The sequence below is a fragment of the Poecilia mexicana genome, unplaced genomic scaffold (assembly GCF_051168715.1).
Source record: "Poecilia mexicana isolate PSO_F unplaced genomic scaffold, ASM5116871v1 scaffold_15, whole genome shotgun sequence".
NCBI classification, from domain to species: domain Eukaryota; kingdom Metazoa; phylum Chordata; class Actinopteri; order Cyprinodontiformes; family Poeciliidae; genus Poecilia; species Poecilia mexicana.
In genome coordinates, this window is record NW_028263384.1 from 9366090 (window position 1) to 9386579 (window position 20490).

A 20490-nucleotide genomic window follows, 5' to 3' on the forward strand; every position below is an offset into this window, starting at 1 on the left:
CATCTTCCCAGCATGCAGGTCTGATCTGGAGGAATTATACCTACACTGATGTACGGATCTAGAATCCTACAATTATCTGTCCTGGACCTTTTAAGAATTCAGGTTTCATTGTTCACCAAACAAAACATTTTTCTTAAATCTATAAACATGTCCTGAGTATAAGGCTCTTATTTCTCCGGCTAAAACTCAACTGGGCCAGTCGTTCCTAAATCACCGTTATAAGGTGCTTAAGGAGACATACACAGTACTCTTTGATGATTTTTAATTACACCAAATGGAGACATGTAAAAGTGGAAAAGGAGAAAACATCAGGTCTCATTGTCACCATCATGTTCAACACAACAGAAACGTGGACGTGTTCTGCAGGCAGGAGGCGGGTCACCTGCTCCAGTCGGACACAAAGAGCCTTTCCAGAAGTTTACACTCAACACTGTTTAGTCTTAGTGATTTCTGTACATCAGAGCAGGAGAGGAACTATTAATGACTACCATGTGGTTAACTGTATGACAGGAGGATTTTAGTGGAGATAAACAGTGTGTCGGGTCATAAACATCGTCTCCTAGGCAACCTGAACATCCCCAGGCTCAGTCCCTCTCCCTCTCAAACCAACACACCAAAAACTTTCATGGTTTTATGTCCCACCGCATCTGGCTTCTAAACCGTCGCACCCCATCCTCTTCTTGGTCGGATTAAGAAAGTGGAATGATTGATTGCTCCATGCAGATAGTGATTCTTCAGTGTAAAACAGAAGCTGGAACCGTTTTTGTTTTTCTTTGTGCTGACATGCTTCATGTTTTTAAAGAGTGTCCTGTTTAAAGAATGTAGTTGTGGCTTCAGGCAGAAGACGATCCATCTGGCGTTGAAGATACGAAGATGATCTGGGGAAAGGAGTCCTCAAGTCTGGGTTGAGATTGCCTTTTTTTGGCTGTTGTGTGAACATTGGCACTTAAATCAGTTCACAGAGACTAACTAGTGCGCATCAAAGATCTGCCACGTTGGAGTAAAGTGGCAAACTGTCGCAGCAGTCTTTAAGGTGGTGGGGGGAAATGTCATTGTGATATTTGTAGTATGTTGCTTCCTTGATTCAAGGAAAAGAAAAACAGAGAAGGAAGCCACTTTTCTCCACTAAAGTGTCCTGGATCCCCTAAAAAAAACGGTTGAATCTGGGACATACAATCTTTTCTCACTGTAGATGGCTGCAGAAGATTAGCTCTACATAGCTTCAGACACACAGCTCCAAGGTCACCTTTCTCTGAGTCGCACATAAGCAAAGAGAAGTGCAAACAATTGGAAAAGAAAGACAAGTTACGAGAAAACTGGCAAGAAAATAGAGCAAAACTACAGTTTAAGAGAAAACAAAAAAGTTTCACTGTACCAGTAAACATTACAGAGCCCCCTAGTGGACAAGGGGGATTTTTCTTTTCGTTTTTAGCGTTACCTTGCAAAAGTATTGCATTCCACGCAATACTTTTTGCGTTACCTCACTGTAATGTTTTTAGTAGTCAGTTCATGCGGCATCTTGAATATTGAAAGTCTTTCTCCTACAATTTAAGGTTTTTCCATGAAGGAATTCTCTGCTCATATCTCCTTTGTGAGTTATCCAACATGTTTATATCTTTATCTTTTGGATGAACACAGGTCAAACATGAACTTTCCATTCCTACTGAAAAGAAAGACATCCAAACTATTTGAATTTGTTATTGCTGTGACTATACAAAACAGGCTAGGGTGCATTTGTAAATTTATTACGAGTGGGCGCAATACTTTTGTGAGGCAACGCAAAAAAAAAAAGAAAAAATAATTCCCCCATCCTTCCCTAGGGAGCTCTGTTAAACATGAATGCAACAAGGAGAGGAAGAGAAGCAGCAGCTAGCCTGGGACTACATGCAAACAGGGAAGGAGCAAAGCCATGCAGCAGCCTGATAAAGAGCCAGAAGTCACATCATTATACACCAACACAAGACGGCATGATGGAGGGAGACTGTTGTTTCCAAGAGCTTCACTTGGTGAGTCAAGACAACAAGCAGCGTAGTGAAAAATGGACCATATGCCAAGTAGGCCGGGTCCAATGAAAACCCCTGAGCAGGCGTTTGGCACCGCAGGAACAGTGAGGGGAGGAGGAGGGGGTGGGGGGGGAGGCGCTTTCAGGGAAGCAGGGGGGAGAAAGTGCACAGCATGATGGGAGACATCTGTTACACAACCACGTTGCAGGGGTTCCCATGGAGACAAAACTGACCCAACAATTTTTCATCCTGCGCTCACTCACCACGCGCTCGCAGCATGGTAGCGGACGGGCGAGGGCTCAGCAGCTTTGCTGCGGCTCCCCGCTCCTGCTTTTAGACTTTCTGCCCTCCACATCTGTAGGATAAAGGCAATGTTTATGTCACATCTGTAAAAAAAACCAAACCACTTTCATCAACTTCATCAATGCATATAGTGTCCATTCAGATAAATATATTTAAGAGTAAAATAGCACCTACAAAAGCAGAAATAAATAAAAACTCTAAATGCAAATAAGTTTGGCACGATGAGCGATGTTTATCTTTTGATTATATAAATTACTAACTTTGTACAAAATGTGGCCGAGTCTAGAGCACTAACATGATCCTTTCTAGAATGTGGTGCATTAAGAGCAATAAAAGGAAAGGATAAAAATCAAAAATGAAATGATGCATGCTTCATTGACAAAATAATCAAAAACTCGTTAACCTTCATTATCCACCTTGCATTTAACAGCTGCCATACTCAGTCGAAATCTAAAAGGTAAATTTCACCAAGGTAATGCTACGATCCGGTCCCTTCGCCGTCAACTTTCACTTGGCCCTTTAGTGACACCCAGAGATCATTTTGAGAAAGAAGATGCATCATTTTGTCACCAGCCCCAGAGATTAGTTGGAGCCCACAAACGCCACAACCCACCACCAATCCAGTAAAGCCTCCAGTTCAGATATATGTACACATGAAATTGAAAAAAAAGAAAAAAACATTAAGTGCACAAGAACAGTGCACACGTCAACAAAAAGAAATTAAATTTAAAATCCATTTTGATTCCCACCATCAAAATTGCTGTTTTAACTCAGGCTGACAGAACAAAGCCATGCAGTTTAGTGAACAACGCAAACCGTGGAAAACACTCTGGTAGTAAATCACACCACAAAGTGGGAGGCGAGTCCATCATGACAAAGCTGCTTCAGTGTCACAGGGACAGTTACTTGGGACAGCAGGTTCTGCTGGCTTTAACGGATCTTTAAAAAACGAACAGGCCTTGTGTGATGGCCATGTAAAAATAAAAATAAAGAGCAAAACCATTTTTAACCACTTTGATGGGAAAACACGATAACGGCTTTTTGGACAGAGGAGAGTTCAAAGTCCCACCCAAGTAAGAAAAATAAAAAGAAAAGGTAAAGCATTCAGCACCATGACAAACAGAAAATGACCTTAATGCACCAAATAATAATAATAATAATAAAAAAAATAGTGCTCTGACATGCAGGAAAGGAAGATTAGTTCATCCAATGATTTCGTTCTCCAGCTCTAGAAGAAGTTCTGATCGTCTGGTGAGAAACCTTCGGGTGACTCACACACAGCCGTACTCGTACCACAGAGACTGGCTCTCCTCTGGGCTCAGAGTCTGCTCTGACTCAGCAACGCTACTTGGACCAATACCATCATCGTACGCCGTCAGGCAGGCTGAGCTGGACCTCATCGGGCCATTGGACTGGCTGTGGGGGCTCTGGTTCGGCCCGGGGCGAGGCTGGGCCGGGGGGCCGCTGATGTTGCTGACTAGGGTGGGGTTCAGAGACAGGAAGGGGAGATTTTCTGCTGACTCGCTAAAGATGGAGTCCATGAACACCGACTCTGCGGTGAAGGAGGGGCCGAGGAAAGACTCGAGGCTGTCGAGGTCGGGGTCCTCTGAGCTGTGGCAGGGTAGGCTGACTGATTTGGGCATGGGGGAGGCGATGTTGGGGTGGTACTCACTGGGTGTCGGCTGCGAGCGTACTCCAGCCTTTGGGGAGGGGGCGTGAGGAGAGGCGTCAACAGACACGGGCTGCCGGTGGTCTTTGGACAGTAGGTCATGGATGCTGGTGCGCCTTGTGGTACCTTCGGCTGTCGAGATGACGCTGCTGGCCCGGGGCAGTGTGGAGGAGGAAGCGGCGGAGTCCAGGCGCTCGGAGACGGACGTGGCTTTCCCCTGGGAGGAGAGGGTGGGGCGGAGAGGGGCGGAGCCTCTGATGCGCGTGCTCTCGGCTTTCCGCAGGCTCGGTCGGCCGGGCTGTCCCGAGGACTTCAGAGCCCGGTCGGCGCTGGTCGGCGCCGCTCTCCCACTGCTGGAGCGTAAAATGCCCCGCGCCTTGGTGGAGGCGCGATCTTTCGGAGCGTGCTCAGAAAACGCGGAGAGGCGAGGGGAATCCACCGTGAGGTTCTCCTGACTGCCAGACTACAGAGGACGGAAAAATAAAAAAAATAAAAATCAAGACCAGGGCGTTCAAAACCTCTGAAAGTCCTCTGTTATGAAGTGCTTTGAAACGATTATTCATGATTAGTTGCATTAATTGTGACTATTCATGATTAACTGATTAACCGATTATTGAAATAATCGTCAACTAATTTAGTAAACTGATAAATTGTTAAATTTGATGGGGGAAAAAACATATTCAGAGGATTAAATCAAAACTGAACAAATAAAATGTACACATTTAGCATTTATGATAAAAAACACCTTAGACTGTAAATGTGCTTAGCCAAATCTAAAATTACCAGCATTCATCTTTTAAATACTCTTCAGAATAAGAGTCGTGCTCTTTTCTCAGAACTATGACGACCCAACAATAAAATCGATGCAAACTGTCAACACCTGAGTTAGTAATTTGAACTTTATAAAGTTTATCATCTTCAGAATAAAAGCCCTAATATTTTATAGGCGAGATTATTGCAAAAGTGGGTTCCACATTAATGATGAAGCTAAGAGCATCGTTCTGTTTGAAAATAACGCTCAGACACATGTTGCTTTTTCATACGTTGGTTAATACAAAGATAGTTTCCCAATAGGCTTTAAAGCCCAAAGCTGATTTATGTAGGTCCAAAACTAGTAACGTGAACAGCATTATTTTGGATCATAAACCTAAAAACAAACAAGGTTCTATGGCTTCAGCTTCTGAATTCATTCTGCAGCATTCTCCTATAACGTGATGCAATTGGGGGGAAAAAAGTGCAACATAATCACATTCCGAACCCTCACCTCTGCAGGATCAATACCCTCATCTAGGAACTGCTGCAGGGACAGAACCTCGCTGGGGGATCCCGCCTTCCTGGTCTGTGCCTGAGCGGAGACGGTGGCAGAGACGGCGGCGGTGCCGGACGGCTCCAGGGACCTGCGCAGCTGCAGGGGGCTCTGGTGGGAGGAGCGCAAGGAGGCGGGCTGCTGGACGGGGCTGCTGCCGCTGCTGGACCACACCTCCTGGTCCAGGCTCAAGCTGAACTCCCCGCTGCTCTCACTCTGAGGTCTGCTAAGACTTCCATTCAGCGTGCCTGTGGGAGGGGAACGAGTTGAGAAAGAAGGCAGAAATTTTGCCTCCATCCCAATGAGGTTTTCTGAAGCAAACAGCTTCAATATCAACACATTTTTCCTTTAAAAAGCATCAGGAAAGGTCAGCATCGTCCGATCACATTTCAAATTGTTTGAAATAAAGCAAAGACCAGGGATGCACATAACTGTGCGTCCTAGCAATTAATTGCCAGTCAGTCAATAAGATCAATCAACTGTAGATTAACTCATTAATCATTAACTTGCATCCCTACTGAAGACGTTAGTGGAGAGGACTACAGCTAAAGGGAAGATGGAAGAGCGTACCTTTGCCCTCCAGAGGAGAGGTGAGGTGTGAGTTATTGTTACTATTGCTACTTGTCCTGTTGCTATGAAGGCTGGAGGGTCTGGAGGCTGGGTAGAGGACGAGAGGGGAGGTGAACACACAATTCACAGTTAGGATTTACAGCGGCTTACATGTATCCACCAACGTGCACTGACACAGGGGGTAACGCGTGGGAACACGTCAACAGTCCGACAGAGCGTCACCTGCTGGGGCGGCAGATGGCTCGTGCCAGGCTGAGGGACAGGAAGGGCGGCTCAGTGCCAGACTACAGCACCAATATGTCCATCCAAGAAGACAAAGAGACCACTGACGGAGAGGGAAGGAACACCTAGATGGAAAGACCGCTCCAGTGGAGGTGAAAGGGGGATGTTATCGATGCCAGTGAGAGCTTGTTAGTCAAAACGAGAAGCGAATGAAAAAGAATGAAAAGGAACACGAGTTGAGAACATTTTTATCTTGTGCTCTCCTGTTCCCATGGCGGTTAGTTTGAAAAGGAAAGCCGGCGCAGGTGAAACCGTCTCAGACTGTAGCTGCGCTTCCATTACCAACGTGAGCAAAAACATTGTCGATATTCCGCCAATGTCGAAAAAACACAATTTCGCAATTGCAGCATTCCCGTTAAATAAGAAAACACAAGTGAGATCAGACATGAGTACGTTTGTTCACACGTTAAGTCTTGTTTTTTAATGACTACCATCCTACCACTCCCTGTTGTCATCTTTTCAGCCAGAAGTAACATCTGGTTGTTCAATTTTGGTGAATACACTAATGTTAATACAGTCAAAAAGTCACCTGATGCTAGGGTAAAAACCTTTTTATCAAAAAACTTAAGGTTTTCTTGACATTGGTCCGTTTCCATTAAGCAAACTTATTTTCGTAATTTCAATTTGCGCAATTATATGGTCAATGGAAACGCAGCTTGTGTTTCATGATACAAGTGACACCAAATTAGAGGCAAATTCAACACAGGTGTTATTTGTAGAAAACCTTCACTGTAGCCCAAAGTGATGATCTCTGCACAGTAAACGGGACTTACTACAGATGCTACAGGGAACTCTGCACATAGCCTTCAGCTCAACAGGACGACACAAAGCAAGAGCACTGCTAGACCCCTGCCGGCCTAATAAAACACACGCATACACATACATAATGCAACACATCCACACGGTGGAATCTGAAATGTTTAATGGACATCAAACTTGTTAATATATAATAATGCTGGGGAAAAAAACAGAGGCAGCCAAAAGTATTGCTCCATAAATCAATAGATACCTCAGACATGAACCTGATGCATTAGAACTAATGAGTGGAGGATGAGTAAGACCGGATGTCCATTTCCTTAATGCCATTATAAGAATGCAGTGGGAAGTGGGTCTCAAAAGACTGCATTTTATTTTGTAAATGCATTATGGGAACTCATCTTAAAGTAATCGGCAGAGCAATAGTATAATGCAAAACAAATTTAATAACATGGCAAAGTTAGGTTCAAAGTAGATATTTTGTCAACACAAAGAAAAAAAAATAAAAAAAAAATATTTTGAGTAAAATACACTGAAAAACGAAACGGGACCACTACTAATAACCACGTTTTAGCTAGTTTAAGTGCAAGTGATGTGTAACAACATATTTGAGCAGCACAGGCTTGAGTAATCTCTGCCTGGCTGCTGGACAACATCCAAAAGCCTGAATTACACAGTTTTACTTTACCCTGACCAGGATCTCTCAACTAAAATTAAATCAGAAGATCAGGCTTAATAAAAGCAACATCAGGGAGTTTAGCAGAGGACATGACGTTCTTTTTTTCTGGATCTGCTCAGTTTTCTGACGGCCACTAGCCACACTTGTCTTACTGACCCATCTGATTGGCCATTATCCAGTTTTCATGTCGATCTTACCTTGACTCTTCGGGTCATCTAAGGAACCAGCAACATCCTCACATGAGGCATTGTCTGTGGAGACAAAGTTAAACATTTCCACATTCAGTGAGGGTTTAAAAAAAAGAAGACAGAGGAAGTACGAAGGGCTGTAGGAACCTATTTGAAATGAATTAACTTGCTGTGTCATGTCAAGTCAGTGAGACGTAAAGCAGATCACAGGAAACAAAATGAAAAACAACAAAGTTGCTCTATTTTTTGGGAGCTTGTAAGCTTCCGTTACTAAACATGCTGCACTTATTCTTGCCTACATTCTAGTAAATAAATATGAACTGCTGTTTTAGTAAGCTAGCCTCACTGACAGCTAATACAAGACACTAAGGGTTGCTTGAAATGGTAGCACTCAAAGATTGTTTTTCTTTAAAATAGTAAATTCATTCTTTACAACAACTAGCCTTTTACATAAAGCAGCGTGATGCCATTTGTGTTCCCAATATAAATAACTAATGATCGCTCGCCACAGAAAATTTACAAAAATAATCTGAAAGCTGGTTTTATAGCTTTTACATTGTAGTTCTTAAAGAGAAACTGAAATGTGTCAAATCCATATTTTTACGGTCAAAGCTTAAAATCTACAAATTGGATATCAGAAACGATATTCTTAATGTTGCATCAATAACAATAATTAAAAAAAAACAACAACAAAAACAAAAAAAACTTTTTACTTTATTTTGGTTTCTCACCTTTGACCTGAAGCTGGAGCTTAGCCCGCCTCGCAGACGGCAGTGTTAGTGCAGCGCAGTCGATGGCGTTAGTGGACAGGGCCAGCTCCTTCATGCGCCGTCCGCTGCGCCTGCTGCTGCCCGTCATGCCGCCGTCTCCTGCTTCAGGTCCGTCAAGATTCTCAGTGCTGCCCGCCCACTGTGACCCGGAAACACCGGCCACCGCCATCGTCTGCAGCAAGTCGTTCATAGCTGAGTGGACGGACGAAAAGAGGATGTTACAGAAAATAACTTGCAGTAATTGAATGCAATACATATATATATATATATATATATATACATATACCGTATTTTCCGCACTATAAGGCGCACCGGATTATAAGGCGCACCTTCAATGAATGGCCTATTTTAGGACTTTTTTCATACATTAGGCGCACCGCATTATAAGGCGCATAGAATAGACGCTTCATACTCTATTATTACACATCCACATTAATAAAGAAATGGTCCCCGAGTACTTTATATAGTAGGCTGGCCCAGTCGTTGTTTCACTCACGGTGTTGGTGTTGCGATATTATGCCCAACTGCTTTCTGGGTAACACAGACCAACCGACAAGCTGCCGCTGCAGTCTCTGTCTCTCTTCCCCTGCCCCTCCCCCCCTTTAAATGTATTATCAAACTTTATTAACAAACCAGTGTTCTGACAACTATCCCAGCATGCACCGCGCACTACTTCTTCTACGGGGGAAAAAGAAGTTGGCGGCTGCTTAAGCAGCCTACTGCATGTCTGTGTAAACATGACGTCTTTCATTTCGATCTGAGTTAATTAGCGTAGCATTTCTGCCGGATTTTCACAACATATCAGCCACGGCAATGGACAGGGGAACCAACAAGTTCATGTCATCTTTTTTGGACAACATCAAGGTGTTTGAGCCACTGGATGCCTCCGCGTCACAGCTAAAAGCTACCGATAGATGAGGAAAACAGCAGATCCTCACACCCTCAGCATAAATATAGCTGTGGACAAGATCACTGATGCCTATTGTTCTTGCAAGGCTGGGTAAGTCGGCATTCATGGTTTTGATGGTCCACAATGTACATTAGCATATGTTTACTACTGTAGCTTGTGTTTGTGAGACGGTCACGCACGTGGTAGCTGCACTGTGACCTAAAATGGGCATTAGCCAATGAAACGCGGCCCCTGTGGTAAGGTCCGTTGCTGGACCTGTTGTGGCTCAATATTGGTCCATATATAAGGCGCACCGGATTATAAGGCGCACTGTCGGCTTTTGAGGAAATTGAAGGTTTTTAGGTGCGCCTTATAGTGCGGAAAATACGGTATATATATATATATACACACACACACGTTTAGAAAATATATACATTTATAAAATATATAAATGATTTAGAAAATCAGTTTGTGTTTATATCTATTTAAAAAGTCCCTGATTTCCCCCAAATCTAGTTCAAAAATAACTAAAGGCATTTATATCCATATAAAAAAAGATTGTTGTGTTGTAAGTAACACAGCAATCATGACAGTTTGTAAAAAAATATTAAAAACACGTCAAATTATAAATGGGAATTGAAATATGCCACCAATTGTCTGTGCTAAAATGCAAACAGTTGTATTTTAGTTTTTGTTTAGAATATTTAACCACAAGTTTTTCCCCTAGAGATTAGAGCTGCCTCCTTAAATATTGGTTTTGAACATTTTTCCCCCAAAATGCATTTTAATGTAGTTTAATCTTTTCAGAGCAACACTCAGATTTATAAATCCAGCCAAGAACTGCCATTTACTGAGACATATTTCTTACACTTGGAAGCAGGTTTATTCATATCAAACAGCATTATGATCTTACAGCACAAAAACAATTCTTCATGAGGCACATGCAGGCGTGTGCAGCCATTTTACAATCAACCAAAGTGCATAAAGAGGGGCAGCAGCACAAATCAATCATTTTAACTGTTTATCTTGTAGACGTCACACGTTGTCTTTGTGCACTTTGCTTTATTGAGCCAAGTTATGAGATGGCAGAAAGGCATGAGGACATGCAGAGCCGTTCGGAGCTGCAAGCAGCACTCGGCAGATCCGAGTCAGGCGAGTCCATGTCAGCAGAATAAGATCTGAAATGCAGCACGCTGACAGAATGAGAGAGTGAGACGCAGAGTGAGACAGAGAGAGAGAGAACAAAAGGCTCCATTTCAAGTCCTGCATGGTGAGTGCGAGTGTTGATCGAGCAGTCGGTGATTCATGCCGTAAAGATTGGAGGAAAACACAGCACAGGCACATGAAAGGCAAACCCACAGTCTTCCTCCACTATCTCACCTGAACAGGCAATCCCTCCACACAAACACACACACACACAAACACCCACAGCCTTTCATTCAGGATGCGCAAAATGAAAATACAGAGCACAAAAAAAGCTGCCCAACAGCTGAAGGCTTGACCAAACTGAAGGCTTTTGTCTCAAAATGCAGAATGTGTCAAAATAAACATCTGCATAAGGAGAAAACCCAGAATGTCTGAGATTGTGTTTTTTTTTTCCTATTTAAGAAGGTAAGACATTTATTTGCAAACGGTGAGAACAAAGTGAAACAAAGGGCTTAAAAGACTTTACAGGAGAAAGTGGAGGCATTCAGCAGAGAAAGTGATGAGAACTTGGGTTACAAGGAAAGAGTTGGGGACAACAGATCACTGATGTAATCAGGTGTAGTAAGGGGACCACCAGGCCTGCATAATGACGGTTTAGCTTACCAAGTCTTATGCAGACATCTAAAACATACAATAGAACCAGATAAACTATGGCATACATCTATAATATTTAACAGAAGTGCCATAGTGTCACTGCCCCACTCATCACCTTGACATCAGTGACCCCGCCCTCTGCTTCTCCTAAAGTGATAACAAGAGGAACTGGAAAGGCTAAGGTGGCGGCTAAACGGAGGTCTTACACATCGAGCGTCGGTAGATGGCCTTGTCTTTGTCTTTGTCCTTGGATCTGTTCCTTATGAAAGGCAACCTCTTTATAGCTGTCCAAGCACAGCCAGAGGCAGGCAGACAGTCAGACAGACAGGGAAGGGACAGCGACAGAACAAACCCAGAGAGGTGGAGGAGAGGAAAATAAAGAAAATAGGAGGGCAAAACAGATGGATGTCGTTAACATCGGCACAACCGGAGCCAGGGGAAGACATGAACAGAGAACTTAGCCTCAACTAGGCAATGTCAGGCAGAACATCTAAAGCTGGACCAACCGGAACCAAAATCAGATTGTCCACTACGTTGATACACATCACTGGGCTGGACGTCGCATGACAAGGTGTGCGACACATGAGAGCCATTGCTGTGCTACGCAAAGAGTCTGAAAAAGGGACAACATCTGCTATTAATTGTTAACACTACTGCAACTCTAAGTCCAATGGCATCACATTTTGAGGATCATGAAAAAGTTTTAATTTAAAGTGGGAAATGGGTCAGTTATGCTGGCTTGATTGACCAAATTAACGTGCATGTGCTCCGCAGTCCGGTGTATTTTGGTTCAGTTAACACGAAGATAAGGTGACCCACACACCTAGTCTGATAGATCATCTGTAGAGCAGATGATTAAAAAGCTAATTAACTACCGCTGGTGTTCAGACAATCACTTATCAATGATCGCAAAATAAACTTGACGCCTGAAAAGCTGTAATAGACTGAATGTTCTGTTCTTTGTGTGGGAAATGTTTGCGAGTGGCTTTTGGTTGTTTTTGGCTTTATTTTACCCCCACGCTTTAGTTCATAAAGAGTGGTGGTATTCATAATCAGTCATCAAATAGGATGAAATATTTCAGAAAGCATAAAAGCTAGAGTTTGCTAAATTATAACAAACTACTGTTCCTACCGTGGCAATTATCTAAAATGTAATTATTCGATATAAAAGAGAAAACAGACAGAAACCGAAATGTTTATATATTTACATCTATGGTGAATTCATATTGTACATATTAAAACTTATGCAATTTTCTCAACGTTAATTTAAGCCATATTAGAAATTGGATAATAAATAAAGGCCTACAACCATTTTTGTGACACATTTGTGCTCATCTTGCATTGGAACACTGAGGTTTTGTGGATATGACTATGAATAGTAATGGCGCCTGTAGATGTGCGTCATTAGCATTAGCGGCTAATAAGTGCCGTCTAATCCAGTGATGTATATTGATGATCCAGCATCAGGTGTTTCAGTCTAAGCAAAAATGCTGTCCCATACTAAAGTATGGGGGCAATGTAAAGGATATATATATATATAAAAAATATCTGAAACTGGAAAAGTTTTGTTCAGAAAATAAACATTAACAGACCACATCAAGTACTTTTTCTTTGTATTTTAAATTGACTTATTAAATGTCAATTTAACATTTCCAGTTTGTAAATAAGACACATCCAAAATATCAATTTACTGAAATTCCACTTTGTTTTTGAAAAATTTCACAGTAGTTTAGAGGGCAGGCGTGTATAAATCTTACAAACAATGAATCAAAAATATAAACATGGTATTCAAATACACATTCACACACACGTCGCAGCATTCTCACATTGACGATCCAAACCTCTAAACACCACTACACTCCCTGCCAGACATTACCATTTTTCAACATGACTGTCGACACAGAACCACTTCTAGACGAGACGAAGGAGATGATGAGTATTAAAGGGTGCAATGAGGAGAGCTTCCAGAATTACTAGAGTGTTCCCAAAAATCCCAGACAAAGAGGAAAACAGCTTGGACATTTTCCAAAACGACCAGGGCTCCTAGTAAGCTGTGTTCTTAATCGGACCGGCTTAAAGACATTCTGTACATGCAGGTAAAACTCAATAGATTACCATGCATTCACTTTCAACCTAATTTGTTTCAGCAATTCAAATCAAAAAGTTAAACTCATTTGTTACATATGAAGTGTCACAATTCAAGTGTTTGTTTCTGTTAGATATTGACAGTTGGTGAAAAGCAGTAGAAACTTTTTCCTCTTTAGCTCAGATTGGGGTGTTTCTGGTATTCTCTGTGGTTCAGAAGAAGCTAAGCACAAAAAATGAGACCGCTGTAATATTAAATATATTGTGCTTAGTCATACAACATATTCAAGATTGTAGATATCATTGTTGATACCCTATTTTCTTAACAGCAGGTTTTCCTTCCACTCAATTTCCAATTGAATACAAAACTTTGCGGCTGAACAACTGTCAAGTAATTAGTCTTCTCTTTGATTGTGTTGGCCACATCATTCCATATCAAAAATCCTGTTTTTGCAATATGAAAACTTACTATTGTGAAACAGAATTTGGGGGTTTCTTTATTCATCAAAATCAGCTGAAATTAAAACTATTCAATTCACATAAGGAGCTTCATTTTTGAACTGAATCACTGAAATTCATATTTACATGCAACTTTACTCTTGACTAACTAATAAACTAAAACAGAAATCTTCAAGGTCATAAATCTACTCCTGTGTCAAAAAACCCCCCCAAAAAACAAAAAAAAAAAAAAACACCAACCCTTTTCTAAGCTGCATTAACCTCTTGGAGACACTAAGTGAGAGGAACCATTTCTTGCACCCTTTAATAGTTTTAATGCTATGATACAGCGTGATCCTCTCCCTCTTTACAGGTGAACTGCACGTATCAGAAGGTTAACATACTAGCAACTTAACTCTTACTTGGATTTTTAGAGATGTTGAAAGAAGTAGACCAAGGTTGTATTATGGTGTAACTGGCTTCCAGCGTTTGAAGCACATGAGGTGCACTCAATTCAGCTCAAAATGGTGGCAACCTGAACAACTCTACCAAAATAAACAGTCGAGCAACAAAGACACAGTTGAATGAAATTAAGGAAAGGCAGGTTTCGATCTGGCTTTCCTTAATCACAATAGTCGTAATTATTTTATTAGAGTAACTACTCTGACTTTACACTATTGTGAGTTTGAGTATTAAGTCCAATTTCCTTCAAATTATTGGGCTTTTTTGTTTGTCCAATGTTTACTTAGTCACAGTAGTAAAAACAGATATACCAACACCTGTTGTAGTTAGTTGAACATTAGTAATTAGACGCCTCAGAATAAAATGTTGGCACTATTAAATCGATGCGGAATATCACTGAAAGATAAATTATGTACAATTTAGCTTTAATCCAAACATTTATAAAGTAGTTTACTGAAGATTTAAGACTATGCTTGAATATTTTTTTTTCCTCCTGCATGATAATTGTTACAGGTTTTATACCAAACTTTGGACACAGTGCCTTTTACTTAAATACTTTTTCCTTTATAGAGACTTAAATCTTTTTTTTTTTCCTGTGGGAAAAGATCCAGACACATTTGTCTAAAAACCTTTAAGCCAAAGAAAAAAAACAAGTCTTCCTCCTAATCCTTATTAATACTATTGCTATTTTCAGCATACTACCTGTAGCTTACAGCTTGTTTGAGAATAAACAATAATATGAATTCTGCTAAAGGAGAAAAACATTTGCTGCCAAGTGTGCAGCCAGCTGCAAAATCATCGTCCTATCAGGTGGAGTACTAACTGATTAAGTATTAGACATTGTTGTAAAATACATTTCATGACATCTCCCTTTATTTAATTTTGGTTACCATCAAAATAAGATTGAACAAATCCAGTGCACCTCATGTTGCTCCAAACATGAACAGCATCTGATTTCTTTAGGTCAAAAGTGTCGAGTCAGAGTCAACCTTGTCCTGCTGCACAGCTCAGCTGTAACTTCTATGAGTGACACAGACAATGGACTCACAAAGACATGCCCCGAGAGACATGACAGTTGGGTCATTAGCCCCGCCCACCCTCCCTATCCACGGCATACCATTGGACGAACCCTGACTTTGGGCATGGGAATGCTGCCCTCTCCTTCCTTCGCAGAGAAATAAAGAAGCAAAGGAGTGGTTAGGGAATAAAAGACTCAGCCATACTGTACAAACCCACTTGGAACCCGTGCGTTCCTGTCCTGCGCATTATTAATCAAGAAAGTGTGCGTTTCTTTTTGCACTCACTTATGCTCCTCTTTTGTGTGAGCGTGTCATCCAGCGAGTTGGACCCAGAGCCGATGGAAGAGCTGTCCTGGCTGTCTGGAACAAAAGTGAAAACGCTTTCCCCCAGCTCCGAACGAGAGGGGGTCAGCGTGAGAGAGCGCATCCGCTCCCGGCTCTTCGGCTTCATCAGCTTCTTCATCTTCAGAGTGATCCAGTTGCCACGCCTTTGACGAGAGGTCACAGAGGTGAAATGAAGACAGCAACAGGAGACCATAAGCATGTGGTTGATCATAAGTTATGACGTAACATAACATTTTCTTCACAGAGTAAATTTTTTTGTTACACGTCAGAACTCATGTGACCACATGACGTTGCTTTTTTTTTTTTACCTGCGTGGAGGCGAAGGATCAAAGAATTTGTACTGGTCCATTATTTTCTCCTCAAGTTTTTCCTTCTGTCTCCTCAACTCGTTTAGCTTGTCTCTAAAGATCGCACAAAGAACAAAAAAGCAAAACAAAAAAAAACAGTGAACTTGCAAACCAAACATCTTACAAGATTACAGTATTACTACCTTAAAAATGTCACATTTTTTCATCTTACAAACCACCAGCTAATGCACTGTATTGGGAATTTATGCAATACATCCACACAAAGTAGTACATATTTGTATGGGGAAAACGATATAAACAATACATAGATTTCAGCATTTAAGCATATTCACTCTCTGGATCAATACCCTTTTAGAATTATACCCCTTTGCAGCTTCAAGTCTTTTTAGGCAGAATCACATCCAGGTTGGTGCATTTAGAGACTGAATTTTTGTCCAACATTCTTTGAAAAATTGCTTAAACCTTGTTAGATTAGATGGTTTGGAAGTACTCAACATACCTGGGAAATAATTCCAGAAGGAGTATTTTGTTATAGTGAGATACAGATAGTTGAAGCTGTAGAGTAACTGTTCTGTTTTCCTTTTTGCATTTAAGCCAAAAAGTTGAATTTTGGTCTCATTTAACTCCTTTACAAGGACTCAACAGTACACTATTCCACCTGGAAGATTTCTCCTCGCCATTCTAGCCACCATTTACAAAATAAGTGATTTCTGAAGGCAAATAGCTGTTATATTAGTGGTATGAGATGCAAAATGTGAAAAATCCAAGGGGCACGGATGCTTTTGTAAGGCACCGTAATCCAACATTCACTCCAAAGAAAAAGACAAATGCTTCTCTTGTTTTACATGTATTGTCTTTGCTCTACATGGAACAGGTCCTTGCTCTCCATCGTCTGCTCCAGAAGTGTGCGGTTCTGCAGCATCAGGGTCTGGATCTGGTCCAACAAGTGACGGTTCTCCTCCTCCAAGTTGCCTTTCAGCTGGCTCAACAGCTAATTCACACGAAAAGGGAAGACCAGCTTAAAACGTTAAAGAGATTTATCCAAAAGCGTTCAATACGAATACACTTGAAGGTCTCGTTACCTCACACTGGTTGGTGAGTTTAGTGGAGGTGATGTCCAGCTGCTGGTATTGCTCCTTGAGTTTGGAGAACTCGGCTTCTAACTTGGTCTGCTCCAGCTTTGCACTGTTCAGCTGGCTCTTTATGTTCTTATGGTCCATCTGCAGACTCTCGTTGTCCTTCATCAGTTGGCGATAGGCGGTGTTCAGCCTGGAAAGACAGCACAACAGACTCTTTGGTGGAAATGTGCATTTCAGTCACCCTGAAAACATCCCACTCGTTTTCTACTTCTAAATGTCAAACTTTTCCAGACTAAACAGTCCAGATTTGTCCAAATACTTCATACATTTTGAACCGTTATATTTCACAATTATGAATCGACAGTAAAGAAGTTGAATTCTGATTTGGTTGTGGGGGTTGATTTAAACAGTCGACCTTTAAATTTTAGACCACCTGCATTTGTCTCTGGGTTCTTAGTAAAATTAGGAAACAAATTCATCAATTAGATGGACCAAAAATCTGATGTGGAAGACACCATTTACATGCAAATGGACGAAAAAGATTCATTTTGTAGCAGTTTTTAATTTGACTGGAAAAAAAAAAGACTTAAAACTGAAACATTTTCCATAAGCCAGTTTATTTTATAGCATAAAAAGCCTGACCTGTCGTTTTCCTCTTTGAGCAGTTTGCACTGGTCAGCTGTGGCTTGGTGGCTCTGATTCTCCTGAGCCATCTTGTCCTGCTGCTCCTTCAGGTTTTTCTCCAACTCCTCCAGCTCTCCCTTTCTCTGCAGGAGCTGCTTGTACCTGAACAGAAGGAAAACAAAATACAACTTAAAGACAACAATTTTTTTTGTTTTAAAGTTCCTCAGAAAAATGACAGAATTGATTGAATATTGCTGTAGTTCAAGAGAAGCTCACTTGTCCTCCAAGTCTCTGTGCTGTTGCTCCAGGCTCTTATGGGAGGTCTTCAGGCCGCCGTGTTTCCCAATCAGAGCTTCGTACTCGGCCGCCTGCCGCTCGTGGAGCGCCGCCAGCTTCTCGTGATCCCGGAGCAGCAGCTCGTAGGTCGCCCTCAGCTCCTCCTTCTCTCTCAGCGCTCCCTCCCGCTCTCCCTCCACGCTGCTCTGCTGGCTCTGCAGCTGGGCGTTCTGGGCCATGAGGGCCGCACTTTGAGAGCTCAGGGTGGAGTTCTCCACCTACAGGACAGAGGTGGAGGGGCAGCACCATCACTTAAAACATATGATTTGTGGTATATTTCAAGTGAAGATGAAATATTCAAAGCCCAGATCTCTGCGAATCAAACATTAAAACCCAAGGAAGAATTTATTGGAGTTTTTGCCTGTAGGGGGCACTGCGTCTTTGTGGGATAACCTCCAGCTTGGGAGAGGAAATAAAAAAGCGGAAGCACGTTTCTTTATCAGTTTATGAGTTCCCTTTATGGCCACAGTGGTTTACCAGCCCAATCATCACAGACAATATTTACACTCTGACAGACAGACTGGGTTCAGGTAAAACAGCAAAGGCAGCACAATGACACAGTATTCGCCAACATGCAGCGTGCCGTTACATACGTACAACTCGCAGCAACCTACTTGAACATTTTCCAGATGCAGTAAGCAGCTGCCACACATAAGAGTTTGAAAAGCTGCCAAACAGTGAGAGCAAACGCAAATCCATAGCAGGGAGCAAAGCTGACTGGCTGGACAACTGCACAAACACAGAAGGCGGGACGAGATATCTGTGTTATTTTTGATGTACGCTCCTGAACAGGCGCCATAATGTAACCAGTATGATACAAGGTCACATTAATGATAACCAAGTTATTCTGAAACTGGTGAAATGTTCGCAAAGACATTTTAAAATAAAGTCCCAGTCACAACATTAACCGATTTGCATTTTGCTACAAAGTATTTCAACTGTGTAGCATACTTGATTGTGTTCAACTGGATTTTCATTCAAGAAACTTAACATGATCTTCAGTGGAAGGCAAAATAAGAAACGTTGACAATTTAGACCACTATTAACGATAAAGACAGAACTTTTGTTGCTAGTGTTCCTCTTTAATTCCTGATATGAATAGAAAACAACATTCGGGATGTTATTTTTGCTATAAATATCTATGCAATGGTCTGAAACAGCAGTGTGTGGGTCTGAATCATCCACACATACACCACTGACACAGAAATCACCAAGCTCCTGCCACTGTCAGGATTCTGCTGCAGGATTCTGGCAGCTTTGACACCCAAACATGTTGCCACCAGGAGGTTTTGTTTTCATATCAAACCAAATTCATCACAGAAAGAGATCCATTAAAATTGAATCATTATATATATGCCTGCCCTCAGAGGACGAAGGTTGTTGATAGTGAAAAGGCTGCAAAACTATTGGAGGACTTTGAACTTCATGAGTTCAAATCATTGTAAAGCACAAGTAGAAAAAAAACATAAAAGTGTTTATTAAGCTGCTCTTGTAAGGGAAAAGAACCAGTATAGGACTTAAATGCAAAAACTGGTAAATACTTAAAAAAAAATTCTGTTCCTCAAAATACATAAGGAATATAGACTAAACTATTTAATGTTGGGTTATTTCTGGTTTTCCCTGTTTGTATGATGGGTTTACCTGCAGTTTGGCATTCTGCGTCTGCAGAGTGGTGTTGTTCTCCTGTAAGGAGGCGGTCTGCCTCTGCACCGCTACAATCTGCGCCTGCAGGTTGGAGCTCTGAGTTTCCAGTTGTTTGAGTTGGCTTCTCAGAGCCACCTTCTCAGCCTGCAGTGTAGCATTCTGAGGGGAAAAGCACACAAAAATCATAATGAATAATACAGAAATTTGGAACCGAAATGGAGGGCGGAAAAAAACAACAAAAAAAAACACACACCTGAGAAATCTAAGATTCATTTAAACTTACATTTCTCTCCACTTCAATTAGTCTGTCTTTGACTTTCAGAAGCTCCCTGGTGGCTTCATGGCTCTCCTTTTCCCATTTATTGACGGTCTGGGAGTTTTCCCCTCCTTTCGGGGGAGAGCTGTGCACCATCCTTTCCTCCTCCTCTCTCTGGCGAAGCGCCTCATAGTTCTTCTTTACCTGAGGTGAATCAAGTAAACCATTAAGCTAAATAGCTAAATACTCTAATAGCTGCTGCAGAAGAACATTTTAAGATGTTTTGAACTTTAAATTTCACGGTTTTTTTCAAGCATCTTCTTGTAGCACGCTTATTTTCCAGTTTAGCTTCAAGTCTGCAAAGAAGAACTATTGTTTATATTTATTATAAAAGCATGGATGTCAATTTTGCTTACCGTTTTTAGCTCCTGCCGAAGTTGCTGGTTGAGGTTGGAGGATTCCTGTAATCGCGCCTCTAAAGCAGCGATTTTCTCCTCTTTGATCTCCAAAGATGATTTCAGAGTTGACTCCAGTTTGGTTTCAAGCAGCTTAAACCTGGGAATAAATAAAGGTTTATGTAGTTATGTGTTAAATGCATAAATGTATTACAACAATGTGGAGGAAAAAAAAAAAAAAAAAAAAAAAAAAGGTAAATTATCGTCTCACTAAGGAAGGGATG

General features: G+C 41.5%; 1 protein-coding gene across 8 annotated transcripts in view; it reads right to left on the reverse strand.

The window, feature by feature from the left end:
• Window positions 1-245: 245 nt before the first annotated feature.
• Window positions 246-20490, reverse strand: part of ccdc88ab (coiled-coil and HOOK domain protein 88ab) — a 64317-nt gene continuing 44072 nt past the window's right edge. The window contains exons 21-38 of one of the 8 annotated variants that reach the window (XM_088012807.1): window positions 20228-20366; window positions 19839-20015; window positions 19553-19714; window positions 17852-18129; window positions 17594-17737; window positions 16955-17141; window positions 16718-16863; window positions 15873-15965; window positions 15505-15707; window positions 11422-11499; window positions 8488-8718; window positions 7766-7819; window positions 6907-6990; window positions 5852-5938; window positions 5240-5529; window positions 4102-4438; window positions 2267-2358; window positions 246-1252 (exon numbers count right to left, since the gene is read on the reverse strand). In XM_088012807.1, coding sequence (XP_087868933.1) covers window positions 2303-2358; window positions 4102-4438; window positions 5240-5529; window positions 5852-5938; window positions 6907-6990; window positions 7766-7819; window positions 8488-8718; window positions 11422-11499; window positions 15505-15707; window positions 15873-15965; window positions 16718-16863; window positions 16955-17141; window positions 17594-17737; window positions 17852-18129; window positions 19553-19714; window positions 19839-20015; window positions 20228-20366 — 2746 coding nt within the window. In that variant the 3' untranslated portion in view covers window positions 246-1252; window positions 2267-2302. Of the gene's footprint in view, window positions 2359-2514; window positions 4439-5239; window positions 5530-5851; window positions 5939-6906; window positions 6991-7765; window positions 7820-8487; window positions 8719-11421; window positions 11500-15504; window positions 15708-15872; window positions 15966-16717; window positions 16864-16954; window positions 17142-17593; window positions 17738-17851; window positions 18130-19552; window positions 19715-19838; window positions 20016-20227; window positions 20367-20490 lie in introns of those variants that run through there. The other 7 variants (XM_088012805.1, XM_088012806.1, XM_088012804.1 and 4 more) reach the window with 7 other exon arrangements.